The sequence below is a fragment of the Terrapene carolina genome, unplaced genomic scaffold (genome assembly GCF_002925995.2).
Source record: "Terrapene carolina triunguis isolate 2854851 unplaced genomic scaffold, T_m_triunguis-2.0 Scaffold33723, whole genome shotgun sequence".
NCBI lineage: Eukaryota > Metazoa > Chordata > Testudines > Emydidae > Terrapene > Terrapene triunguis.
This window is the reverse complement of record NW_020698074.1, coordinates 1,669,527-1,683,397: the sequence shown is the minus strand read 5'-3', so window position 1 is coordinate 1,683,397 and position 13,871 is coordinate 1,669,527. Positions and strand designations below refer to the sequence as shown.

At 36.3% G+C, this 13,871-nt stretch overlaps 1 protein-coding gene across 4 annotated transcripts in view; it reads right to left on the bottom strand.

The window, feature by feature from the left end:
• LOC113409509 (cAMP-regulated phosphoprotein 21-like) overlaps positions 1–10,228 on the bottom strand; it is a 146,868-nt gene extending 136,640 nt beyond the window's left edge. For all 4 annotated transcript variants that reach the window (XM_026663511.1, XM_026663512.1, XM_026663513.1 and 1 more), the window contains exons 1-6: positions 10,151–10,228; positions 8,249–8,451; positions 7,408–7,449; positions 6,609–6,698; positions 2,329–2,479; positions 812–890 (exon numbers count right to left, since the gene is read on the bottom strand). In XM_026663511.1, the coding sequence (XP_026519296.1) occupies positions 812–890; positions 2,329–2,479; positions 6,609–6,698; positions 7,408–7,449; positions 8,249–8,416 (530 nt within the window). In that variant the 5' untranslated portion in view covers positions 8,417–8,451; positions 10,151–10,228. The remainder of the gene's footprint in view (positions 1–811; positions 891–2,328; positions 2,480–6,608; positions 6,699–7,407; positions 7,450–8,248; positions 8,452–10,150) is intronic.
• Between the last annotated feature and the right edge of the window lie 3,643 nt (positions 10,229–13,871).

The following is a 13,871-nucleotide window of genomic DNA, read 5'->3' as shown; positions in this document are numbered from 1 at the left end:
TCCAAATTTTCTGTTTTAAACTGCAAGTTTTTGTTTTTTGATCTTTCATTGAAAAGTTGAAATTTTCCACAAATACATCCCCCCCACCACACACACACACACACACTTACTTAACAGCCCTAGTAAGAAACCTTACAGAGTGCATAGATCTCAAGTTCCTTTGAGCTATTACAGCTTGTACAGGTTGGACAATTCAGGGACTTTTTGCTTTGAAGGCTAGAAATGTGCCCTTTAATACAAAATGTGAATTCATGCATTTTGAAATCCCATGGATTTTTAAGCCCCTCTGTGGATGGGTATTTACCTAATTATTTCTTGATGTCCAGTAAGTGGAGGATGAAACTGTGCACACAGATTCAGTTGAAAAGAGTATGTAAAACATAATATATAAAAAATCCTGATAGAAACTTTTTTATATATTTAGGATAAAATTCTATATTAAGATGAGTTTGCAGTTCCAAATGAAGACTATGGGTATAGTGAGGCTAGAAGTTGGCACTCACAATATGATCTGAGTTGCAAATACCTCCAATCACATAGGTTATAATATACTAGTGCTAAGAGTCTTTAGATGGAGCTGTGCAGCGGGGAAGATAAAGCACAGTGACCAAATTTCAGGAAAAGTAATTAAGCAATGGGAAACTGGAAAGCCTAGGGGGTAGAAATTTATTGTTTTATGGCTTCTTGCTCACTTAAGATGCTTCCATTATTTCTCTTCCAACAGCATTCTCTAGAACTAGAATTATAAGATGCTTAATTGCTAGATTTCTAGGACTATACTAGGAGTTAACAACATGCTGGAGCTACTTACCTGGGATTATTCTTTAATGTGTTCACCAGAAATTCATGCAAATCTATGCCTGTTGAATCCGTATATTCTTGGCTGCAATCTGAAAAACAAAAAACGAACAAACAACTGTTTCATTTCAGAAGTTAAAGTTAAGCCAATTTCTGCAAAGCAGACTTGGTTTTCCAGACAGCAACCTGAAGAATATATTAGAAAGAATAATGTACATACAGGTTATTTACTTATCTGACAATCTACCCCACAAAACAGCATGAGGAAATCTGTCTTTTCTCTGCATTGTACTAATAAGTGCCAGCATTGACACTTATTAGATTCTAGAAAGTTTTGTCCTTTCTAGAATCACAGGAAATATATAACGTTACCCAAATTCCTTCCAACTTTCCCTCTCCTACTGCTGAATATCCAGTACTGTCCATAAATACATCTTTGTCTAATTTAATATGTTCATATAAAGTGATATGCCATACCACTGGGAATTCAAAATCTTTAACAGACTGGAATCTAGTGATGTCTAAAAGTGGGTAGATGACAATGGCACGTGACAGAGTATTTGGAATTAATTTACGGCATAGGTTATTGTGTCTTACTCAACAGTAAGGGCAGATCCTCAGCTGGTCTGAATCACCAGCTTCAGTAAAGTCAATGGAGCTATGACAATTCATACCAGCTGAGGATCTGCCCCTGAGTAGGCATTGCTTATCCTTAAGAGACCACAGTGCAGTTTTGTAACATAGTATAATTATAGGTATAAAAATAATTATAGTTAGAGTCACTCTATGCATACCTGCTGTAGTAAGGCATAATTATAATATGTGATGGATAATTCACTAGTGTATTACAGTACACGGACCATGAGTTAAGGTTAAGGGACACGTGTGGATTTCCCAATAATGTTAATGAGAGATTCATCTGTGGGCTGAAAGCAATATATAAGACTAAGTGTTTTGTGTCACTGCTAACAAGTTGTACAGTATACTATGATTAACAGGAAAGAGTTGTACTCTTTCAGAGACTATTTTATGTAAATATTATTATAATCACATACATATATACAAACATTATACATACATACATACACACACACACACACACACACACACACACACACACACACAGACACACACACACACACACACACACACACACTGAACAAACACCTCTCATACAAAAACTCTGCTATCCTCTGTTAGGGGTTCTACTCAGAATACAACTGTAATATATATATCTATATATCTCAAAACCCCATCATTTATATGAAAAACTCCCTTTTTCTTATCCATACAAATTTCACATTCAATATTCCCTCTTTTGGATAAATGCATTCCTACTGTATGTGTATTTATAAGACAGACAGAAAGATGAGAGAGAGAGAGAGAGAGAGAGAGAGATATCTATCACATATGCACACCGGTATAATACATATATGCCCCCTGATATATACATTCATATGCATGTCCAAGAATTTCTAGATGTGACCATAATAAATAATTGAAAAAGGATTCAAATATTTTGAAGTTCACCTTTCGATAACATTCTGATCTTGGATTTTTCACAGTTTTTATCTTTTTCTTTGTTTTTATCCTTCTCTTTTTCTTTCTCAGAGTCATCTTTACTAGATTTATCTTCTTCTTGTAGACTGGGGAAACTCGAAAGCTGTAGTTGTATTGATTCCTGTTGAAAAAAATATAATAATTTAGGGCCAGATTCAGTAAAATTTACATGGATTCCAATCTGAAGAGATTTGCATTAGGGAGTGCACAGCTAGAAAAATTGAAGCCAGATACAAATTTTTTCCTATTGGGTAAAATTAAATCTTATTGGGAGAATAATGCATTCTTTGGCCCAAATTCTGCCCTCAGATGTGTGTGTGTGCTGCTCCCACTGAAGTCAGAATTTCTTCCTTAATATTTGCAAACTAAGACCTCTGAGTTTACAAATATTAAAGGTACATTATTCTCCACTTTCAGTAATTAAATTTTTCTCTCAATAATTATAACACTGAAAGTACATTCTTATATATGTTCTTCTTCCAATAAACCATTCTATATCTAGAGAGATATTGCAAATGCTAGATAAAGATCAAAATAATTTCCACAGAATTTTTTTGTGCAAATTCTTATAAAGTGTTATGCACACATATGGTGCTATATAAGTTAAACTCACTTTTCAGGCCCTGAGAATAAGAGAACGCCAATAAGTGATAATATGCATTGCGGAAATCAGATTTATCACTTAAAAAAACATCTGGAAACACGGCCCTTAGCGAAAGGTTAAAAAAAAAAAAATGAGTACTGCAGTTTTCAGTACAGTGGGTGTGCTAACTGAATTTCTTCAGTGCATCAGAAATCCATGTCCTAAAGATTTTGACATTTCAAAGATTGCGAATTCCTTTGAAGCTGCACTTGTTAGAAAACTGGGAATTCATGGTGTTTGGCCTTTTTTGTTTTGCTTTTGAGAAATCATTATTCTCCACTTACACTGGATTTTTTAGACAACAGTAAAAAACTAGTTGATATTTGATGAAATACATAAACAGTGCTGTGATAAACTTCAAAAGAATGGAATCTGACTACAAGAAGGAAAAGAAAGTATGGCTAAGTATTCACACTGTTTTGAAGAAAAATGACTGAACAAAATCAGATATTTAAGTTTTGTAAAAATACATGCTTGCATCAAACTGTGGCAAAATCAGCAGTATTAAAAGTGCCTTTAACACATTGGGGGCCTACATAATTGGTAAGCTACGGCTGCATCATTGATGACGTCCAAATTAACAAGAATTAAAAAATAGCCTGATTGCTAGCAAATTCCCTTCTATCATCAATTTTCATAGATTGCTGATGTACAGAAAAACAAATCTCATTACAATATTTTAACCTAAAGGGTATTTTTTCATAAGCAGAACATTAGTAACTCAAATCATGCCTGCAATAACTATTACAAATCTTAGAGTTATTAAAAAGAACCACTAAAAATCAGACACCAAAACAAGCGTAAGACAAAAATCCTAGCAAAACTAGCTATTGGTGTCACAGTAAGACAGGAAGTCAAAATTGCCTCTGCTGAATCGGTGTCTTATTCTTTTCATGAAGCTGAAATGTGGTACAGAAGACTTGAGATGCAAAGCACTGTAAAAATGGAAGCAAAGCCCTGTGCAAAAAAATATTAACCAGGGTGTATTTTCTCAATCTCTATTTTTGTTACCATAAGGCAGAAATGTTAGCAGAATGCTGCACTGAATATAGAAAGAGAATGGGAACTCTCAACCATATGAAATAAGGATATGCAGGAGAATGTCCGCTAACTGCTAAGTTGCACTTAATGGACTAAAGTATGTTTTCCTTTCACTTGCTGAGGAAAATCTGCAGGTAAATGTTTTGTTCTGATGACAGGACTTTGTATGAATCAGTGCCACAAGATCCTTCAGAACAACTTCAGATTCCCTGGGCTATCTAATGCTGGGTGATTCTGTCATTAGTTCTTCAAAACAGAGGAAAAGTATGGAACTGGCATCCTCCGCCCTTTAATCCTGAACTATTAAAATGGCTATTAAGATGCACCTATTTTGACAAGAAGAGAAAAATGACAGACTTTACATGTAGCATAAACACACATGTAAACATACAGTATCTACTTTGTGTTACACATATACGATTCTGCGTATAATATTTGGTTGCTCTTGAAGAAACACACAAAAGGGCTGTAGAGTCGTGAAAGCAATCTATTATTTTTTTGTTATATTTATTTTTATTGATTTTTCTCAATAGTAAAATACAACGTTAATAAGTACATTGATACAAGGTAAGTATAGTGAATAACAAAAGAAATGTTCAAGTTGCAATAATACACTGATAAGTCAATAGTATAACATTAGAGGCAACATTCCTTTTAAGTAAGGACATAGTGAATCATCAGGTAAGCGTTCAAGATCAAGTAATACAGGTAACAAGATTTTTCCTACACAGGAAAATGAAGGCAAATTTTCAAATATCAATACAAACATCAGGGTTGCAGTACAATCCATACTCTGTAGTTCTGGCAATGTACCGTACATTCTCTGGTAATCAAAACCCTGTGCTTTGTAAACCGCTAAGATAAACTTATAAAAAAGTAATTCAAAATAAACTCAAAATACGCTTCTTTCTCCTTTAAAGTAAAAGTAAACCATTTCAAATGGCACAACATTTCCAGTATCCTTCAGCCAGTCCAAGGAGGAGAGTGCAGGTCTAGCTTTCTATTGCAAAGCTAATCTGCATTAGTAAGCAAAAGGCCAATATAAGAGCAAAGCATAGTTTCTCTCTACTCGAGTATTCAGAACCAATTGTCTTTACATGAGACAGACGTTGGGAGTCCAGGGGCACTTTAACTCTTGTGATCTTTTCAGTATAGTCAAAGAATTCTTCCCAGTAACTAGTCAGACCGGGGTAGGACCAGAGGATGTGTGCAAGTGACCCCTCCTCTGTCTGGCATCAGGGTGCGGTTTGGGAGAAGTATTTTATCCCCAAACCTGCCTGCCTCTATGGAGTTAAACACATGTCCTCTGCAGTACATTATCAACTACCATGCGATGTTTAATACAATCTCTTATATTTATATCATTCTCCTTTTCATTCTCCATTAAACAATAGAAAACACAAATAAAATGCAGAACAAAAGCCACACATTTTTGAATAATGCAAGTTAAGCTAAAAGCATATTTTTTTTAAATATATACCTACAACTATAAAATAACCTGTCAATTTCCCTACTGCATAATCATCATTGTAAAGCAGTGAACACTTGGAGAAGTTCAGCTGCTAAACAAGATCTGGTTTTTGGTCTTTCAAAAAATAAATATAAATGAATGAATGAATGAATAAATAAATAAATAAAAATCCTCTCCACACTTATGAGCCTAAGGGGAGAGTTCAATTTGTTTCATTTCAAGTCAATAGAGGAAAGTCAAAGAAAGTACACTTAAAAGTGATTGTTTGTTTTGTTCTGAGCTCACAAAAGTCATTTTCTCAATCTCTTTCTCTCTATGGCTAATCTCATTTGCCAATAAAACAACTGAATCTTCAAGTACCAATGCTGGCAGCTTTTAAGGGGTTTTTTTATTATTATTTAAAAAAATCTTGTTTGCCTGGTCAAGTGAAAATGATTGTGACAGTTTTGGGTGTTTTTGGTTTTGGGTTTTTTTTGTTTTTTTGCAAGTGAGCCTAGAACTGTTTTCCAGAATCTGAATCTGCTGGATCGAATTGCCAAGATGTTTTGGTCCAAAAGGTGTTTCTTTGGAATAAATGGAATACAAAATGGAACCCTACTCAGTATAATGCACCCTCTCTTCTCTGCCAATGTATTTATAGAGAGTCAAAGATCTGTGTAGTATTATGAAGTGCATACTGGGGAACTGATACATAATGGATCTCAGCTGAACTAGAAACCAGAGTGTATTTAGAACTGTATCTGGTGTAGCCTCAAAAGAGATAGCCTTAGAGAAAAGAACAATTCTATCTTTTATTTATTTATTTTTAATTTTAATCTGAATTCTTTTGAATTCTTTTCCATTTGTTGAAATTTTCAGGGGGTCTGGAAAAAAAAGCAAATAACACCCTGTGACATACTGTAAGACTACTTCAATATTTCAAAACAAAGTACACGCTAAGCCAGATAACTTCATAAAATCGTGTGCATTGTCTGATGTAAATTTTTTTTTTTTGCTTTCCCCAAAAATATTGTTAAAAGCCCAATTAAGTAACATGATCATGCAAGTGAAAGTGGAAGTCAACCATGCAGCTAACGGCCATGATTTCAGATGTACCTGATTATCGTGAAGACCTTCTGCTCCCAATCGAGGGGATGATTCTTCGCACACAGCAAGACTCCGGACCAGTTTCCCCTTAGCTCCTGACTGAATAAGATAGAAAGAAAACAAAACAAAGGAAACTACTGCTGACCCCAAATTTGCAAGTGTGCCAATCATCCCAATGAATTTCAAATAGTCAGGTACTTGTCCAGCAAAACTACAGCAGATTCTGTCCAGCAAGTCATTTGACACATGGGTTTGGCTTTTAAACGCTTTTGCTACACTTCACTTCAACTGAAAATCATAAAAGCAAAAAACAAAAATAATCTGGTAAAGTAGTCAAAGCAACAACTCTATTTCCTGTAACCAACAGCAATAGAGCTGAACAGTGACAAATTTTAAAAAAGTTGTATTGACCTACCCTTGGAAAACGTTATTAAAAAAAAAAAGAACAGCGAGTGAGCTAGCAGATTTCACACTAACTAGCTGCCTTCCTCCTACTCAATCTTTTTAATCCCTACAGCTTCGGAAACGGGATTACTCCACTTAAATAAAATACAAACAAAACATTAATTACAAAAGAAAAATGAAACACGGATCACACATACAAGTACATGGCAAGCCCAGTAACCAACGTATGATTGCTAAATAAAGGAGAGATTGACACTTAATATCTTGTGAAACTCCTCTGCTTTTGTGCCACATGATTATGAAGAAAAACTGAAGATAAAAGCTCATTGTTGTATATGAAAACAGCCACCTGAATGGAACTTTTTATCACCTTTTCAGCTCAGCATGCAATGTGAAACCTTACCTTGGATCTCTTTTTCTGCTGGTTCTGGTTTACACCTCGTTTCTGTGTGTAACAAATAATTGTCACGTTAGTGGAAAATGCACACAATAGGAATATCAGCATACATTAAATCCTTCTCGAAGCAATCCTTTATCATTTGCTGATTGCAAAGTAACAACATCCTAATGCAACTCCGAAAAAGTGAGGAGCCAAGAATTGCCTCTGCTGTATGCATTAATCTGATCGGTATAAACAAGATGCAAACTTGATGCTTTGCAATGTTATGCTTAAATAAAGAACATGATAAAAAGACAATACTGAAGTAAGCCTCTCTCCCTCTCCAAATTCCTTTCCCTTTTGAGCTTGCCAGTAGTCCCATAAATTGCAGTACCTCTTTCTTTTAATATCCTTTTAAGTAAAAAAAATATTAATCTGGTAAAGACTCAAGTGTTTAATGATCTTTCTTTAGTTTTGCATAATAAGAGAGTCACCGCTTTTTGTTGGTAATAATTGTTATTTTTAAAATGAAACTCACTGTAGAACTAAGAAATACATCAGTCTCTATGAATTCTGTGAGTCCATCAGATCAAGATAATGTCCTAAATATCCCAAGAGGGAAAACTGTCAGACAAATATTTTACTGTATTTTATAATGGGTACCCAGCAATGGGCTCCTTAGCAATAAAAAATACTACCAATAATATAACAACAATAAAATTAAGTAACAAGAAAAAGAAAGAAAGAAAGAAAGAAGCATGAGGAGAAGAGAATAGAAAAAAATCTAGCCAAACAAAAGACAGTGGAAATGGCAATGTAATGATAACACAGTGACATAGCCATCCAAGGTCCTTCTTCCCCTTACCTGGAGGTCCGTCTTGGCATCACTCAGCTTCTCCTCCTTTTCCTCTGCTTCCAAGCTTTCCGTTTTATTAATGATGCAGTTCTCTGGGGTCGCATCAGAGATGGCAGACTCCTGCTCTTTGGCAGCTTCCTCCACTGTCTCCTGGTTCAATTTACCTTGCTCAGACATTCTCCCAGACAGAAATTAAAACAAGATTTGGTGACCTGGACGGTCGAGACATCAAAAAAAAAAAAAAAAAAAAATGGGAGAGGGAGGTGAAATTTTCACTCATTTGAGAACAGAAGTTTATCATTTCCTTTGATAAACAAACCACAATAACAAACTCAGGCATGCAGGGCAATACACTCCAGCAGAAAAACAAATATATTGAATCGACACTGGGGAAGAGTGGAGTTGAGATATGATAAATAAAACAACTTGGTTTCAAACACGCTTAGTGGTAGAGAATGTAAACCACAGTTAAGGTACGGTAAGCCCTCACCCCTTGCTCTCCTGCCACAGCCAAGGAGTTGCTGCAGAGGTGAAGACCGGGATGGAAAAGAATTTTTTTTTTTTTTTCCAAAATAAGTCAGATGGATCAAATAGATGTCCCATTTACACTTCCGGGTCATAGACATGTCAGTGCTCCCCTCCTCTAGCATCTCTCTCATAATACATACATACACACATACACAAATAAAACACCGCCAAGGGGAGGACTACTGCAGATTTCTATCACTCAGCTATTGCCTGGTGTACAGAAAGAGCCAATACATTCATTACAGGCACACAAAAAATTAAATTCAGTTGAAGAGGTAATAATTCAATATAAATATGAAATCTAAATTTGGCAATAAAGCTTTCAGGGTCAACATCTCCAGACATCAAACTGACAGCTCCATTATTAAAATCATAAGCCTCTTCCCAAACCCCATGTCACGCTCCAGCACGATGGAAATCCTACTGGAAGCCCTTGGCAGGTAGCTCTAATGAAGATATCTTAACTGCACTGCATTACTCTCAGCTCACAATGAACTGTTGTACAGAAGCTCTAAAAGGCTTTTCAAAGTTAAAGCCTATTATTATTTTTCCTTTTTCTACCCACAAAACACCCTCCCGACACCTCCCCCACTGATCAATTGTCAAATGAGTCTCATGAATAATTTAGCTTTCCCCCCCCCCCGCCTTTCTTTTTTTCTTGTTTTAAGATGTGTCTGAAAGAAAAACAACTGTAGTGGAAAAGGGGAGCTATTTCAGAAACAGATTTCAGTGCAATTGCTTGCCCTTTCCCAACAGTGTAACAATGGCTATTAGACAAAACTATCTTTTGCCACGTTTCTTTTACAGCTTGTAATAAACATTCAGCACTTTTTTTCTGTCTGTTATTTTGAATGGAAATACAAAAGATTTTAAAACATCAGTCATTTGGATTTAGAATTCTACTATCTGTTTTTGGCATTTTAAGTAAACAATGTTGAAGAGGTTCCTACATAAAGATAGGTTACTGTTCCATCTCAATTTGCAACAGATTGTGGAGATTTAGCAGAATTAGATTTTCTGAACTGTGAGTTTCATACCTGTGTGTTTATGAATACTGGGACAGGGGCTGTAAGTTTACAATCCACATACAGTACAGTCCATTCAATAAATTTCTCAAAGAAATGTATTGCTGCCAATAAGGCCCAATTTTTGACTGTAAAAACATAACGTTGCTGGTTAATTTTTGGCTGTTGTGCACTTACATGTGTAACTCAAATTCACTGAAATTTTCACACACACACACACACACACACACACACACACACACACACAGAGTCTTTAGGTGTACATTGTATGTATAGTGTATCTATACACAGAAAATATTCACAAATACAAACATAATTATAGCTGCAGATTAACAACTGTAACAAACAAGCCATGTACCTTCAAAGCAGCTTTAATTCTCGATGTCTTTCTAGCTGCTTCTGTTGCTCTTCAATGGTTAAATCCACACAAATGATCAATGATAACATGAGTCCCATGTCCCCACTAACAGTTCAGAATGCCAATCTCCATGCTCTTCCTTTAGACAGTTTTACAGATCATCATCAACCTGGAAAAAGACAAAAAGTAAATAATCATGGTAATAATCATGGTAGGGTTAAGGATGCAATAAATAGGACCAGATTTCTAACACTAATGACCAGCTTCAAGCAAATCACTTTCACAGCTTGATCCAGCTCCACCTGTCTCAAAACTGCCTGCTTCTTCTCTAATGAAGGCTAGAGCCGGCTGTTCAAGTCATAACAGCTCCTACGCAAAGAGCTAAAATTATCAATTGCATTATGCACTGAAGATTACTCACTTCAATTTTAACCTTTTTTAGTGAATTCTAGCACTTTTCACATAAAAAAATTAAGATAATCTGTTTGCTTCAATGGAAATCAATATTATCTATGGGCAAAAAAGCCTTCTCTGCTTTTTAACCAAAGCTTCAGCCCCAATTAAGAATTACACAATATTTTAAAGAGGCTCCATGACTGCTGTTAGAAAGTAATCTCGATAAGGGTACAGTTCATTTACATGTCGGTTTAATGAGGCATATCTGTCAAATAAAAGCTGAAATGATCAGGGGAGGGACCACGAAAAACCAATTCCCCCGAACAATAGAAATCGGTGCAAACTTTCCTTTAGGCAGTATGTAAAAAAACAACATACTGAATCTCTCTCTCTACATTATTGCTCAGAGAGCAAAACTGCGGGATCAATTACTTCAGAAATGCAATGCAAACGCTATTCGTCAGGACTGCTACTGCCAGCTGAGTATGAGGTTTGACAGAAAAGGAACATTTTGAGAGGGATTTACAAACTATGGTCATGTGGAAAATTGTCATGATGCAATGAGTCTTGTTGAGATTTCCATATGTGCAGTGGCCAAGGTAATTTGGGGGAAGGGGATAGAAGAAAGGCAAAAACACTCCCACAGGAACAGAAATGCAGTTTACTTGGTAAGAAAAACAAGCTGCATATTATCAAACTCTATTACACTTTTTCTGATGTACATGGTTTTAAATTGCAAACAATTGCAACTGCTGTACTGTATGGTATGACGAATTGTATCTTACAACCCATTTAATTTAGCTAAACACTACAAATCAGAACTGGAATGTAACAATTTTTAAGATCATATTCTGATCTCTCCAGAAATTCAGTGCTGTGTAGGCAAAGAATATTTAGTTACACAGCCTTTTATATTTCCCAAGAGGTAAACATAAATATATAATTTTAAGATTGTATCCCTCATCCCCTAAACCAGTAAATAATTTGTATATAGCAATAAAACTACTCGTTGCAGGATCATTAATTATCCTCTCAGAAAAATGTACTTTTCGGAGGTCCAACGCTAAGGTGAGGGGAACAGTAAAACAATCTTAATAGCATACAGCAGAGCAATTATATATAAAGTGAGCCTACTAATGGAACCGATAGAGGTAAAAAATTAATTCACCGACCCAATGAGATTGGCAGGAAGGCAAACTACTCCCAAGACCCTTTTTTGCCCCCCCTTCAAAATAAAAAACTGATCTAATATATCTCAATTCAATACAAGAGTCAAAAAAAAAGAAAGACAGAGCACTGTGAAGTCCAGAAGCTCCAAAGCTATGAGGGAAATAGAGGTAGTTGTAACAAAACCTCGCCAAAAATTAGCGTGTAATTTCAGGATTCCACACACTTTTTGCAGCATTGCCACATATATATGATAAGCTAAATATTCACAAAAAGGCATCTCAGATTTCCTCATATTCACCAGCTAGAGAAATCTGCCAAGTCTCCAGCAGACAACAACATTTCTGGTCCTGTGCCACAGATCTCAAAATGAAATCTTATCATACTTATTAAGGAATATTTTTATAAAAATGGAGACCCACACATTGTTATGCTTAAGATATCTAATGCCAACATGATCTAATGCCAAGACTTCGGGAACTCTGTTGAATCTTAGAGATTGAACAAAAGATACAGGCATTTCACCAAAATTGCACAAGTCACAGTGTTTGAGCAGCATCTCTCAGACCTGCCGTGCCAACATCTTTTAAAAAGATAATAAAATTATACTCCCAGCGTGTATTTCAGCATTTTGTTGTAGAAAACCCAGGAAAAAATGGATTTTTGTGAGCTGAAATCAAGCAATCTTCAATGGGTATATACTGACATATGGGCATAGGGATTTAAGCAATCATACAGTTTCATGGGGATAAATATTTTTGTAACCATTTGTAATTATTCCCTGAGCCAAGAGAACAACTGAAGTGAAGAACTGGGTGGGATATCAGTTACAGTTCTGCTTTCTCATCCTCCCTCCGATACACATTTCCATTCATTTAGGAGGAAATGTACATACAATAGTTATCATTCATATTACAATATGTGAGATGTACTTTTAGGCTGAGATTTTCAAAGGAACCCATGCTGAACTGGCTCTCCATGGGAGCTCCCTTAGGCACCTTTGAAATCCCCAGTGTTATATAATAAACTTTAAGGTATATATTAATAAGGGAAAATAGTCAGAAAAATACCTGTAAAATGGCACCTTTAACTCCAAATACGTTTCTGCTCCCTGTGCATTTTCAAGATATCGATTTATTTAATGATCAACACAAATATCTTACTATTGCTAGCCCTGCAGTATCTATACGGCTATGGAAAAAGCATGCCGGATTCTTCTCTACCTTGCACATCAGCAAAATTGTCAGCGATGTTCTGACTGCCAAATCTTCACTATGGAGAGTAAGAGGCAGAATACATGCAGTTCTGCTTTCAGTCCCTAGGCTGAGGTTGCAAAGCTTGTGATTAGAAAAAATAATCTTCTAACTTGCAAGGGAGCAAATTGTATAGGGATTGCTGAGATTTTTCAAGAGACAAGGCAGATAAGGTAATTTTATTGGACCAACTTCTGTTGGTAGCAGGTATACGCTTTTGAACTACACAAAGTTCTTCTTCAGTTCAGGGAAAGGAATCAGTGTGTCTGAACTAAGAACAAGTGGGACGGAGTTAAGCATAAGGAGGTAGGAGGTCACTGTGCCCAAATTTGAAAATCCCACTCAAAAAAGTCAGAGAGAGAAAATAAGGCACTCTACGATGCCATTTTTAGAGAGCCACTTAAATAAAAATAATGCAATGGGTTAATAAACCAGTTTCAAGAACCCCATGATGGGTGCATGCTATGGAAATGCAGTTGTCATCTGTTAAATTTATTAATAAAAAATAATTTATTCTGTGGGGCTCTCCCTACCGATGGTTTGTGATGAGCCCAGGTGAATTGGTGAGGATGCTACTTTAAGGGTACGTCTACACTTACCGGAGGGTCCGGCGGCAGGCAATCGATGTTCTGGGATCGATCCCGGAAGTGCCCCGGATCGATCCCGGAAGTGCTCGCCGTCGACGCCGGTACTCCAGCTCAGCGAGCGGAGTACGCGGCATCGACGGGGGAGCCTTCCTGCCGCGTCTGGACCCGCGGTAAGTTCGGACTAAGGTACTTCGAATTCAGCTACGTTATTAACGTAGCTGAATTTGCGTACCTTAGTCCGAAGTGGGGGGGTAGTGTAGACCAGGCCTAAGGCAAAGGAAAAGAGATAGCATGAGTGTTAAACCATGTACCATAATT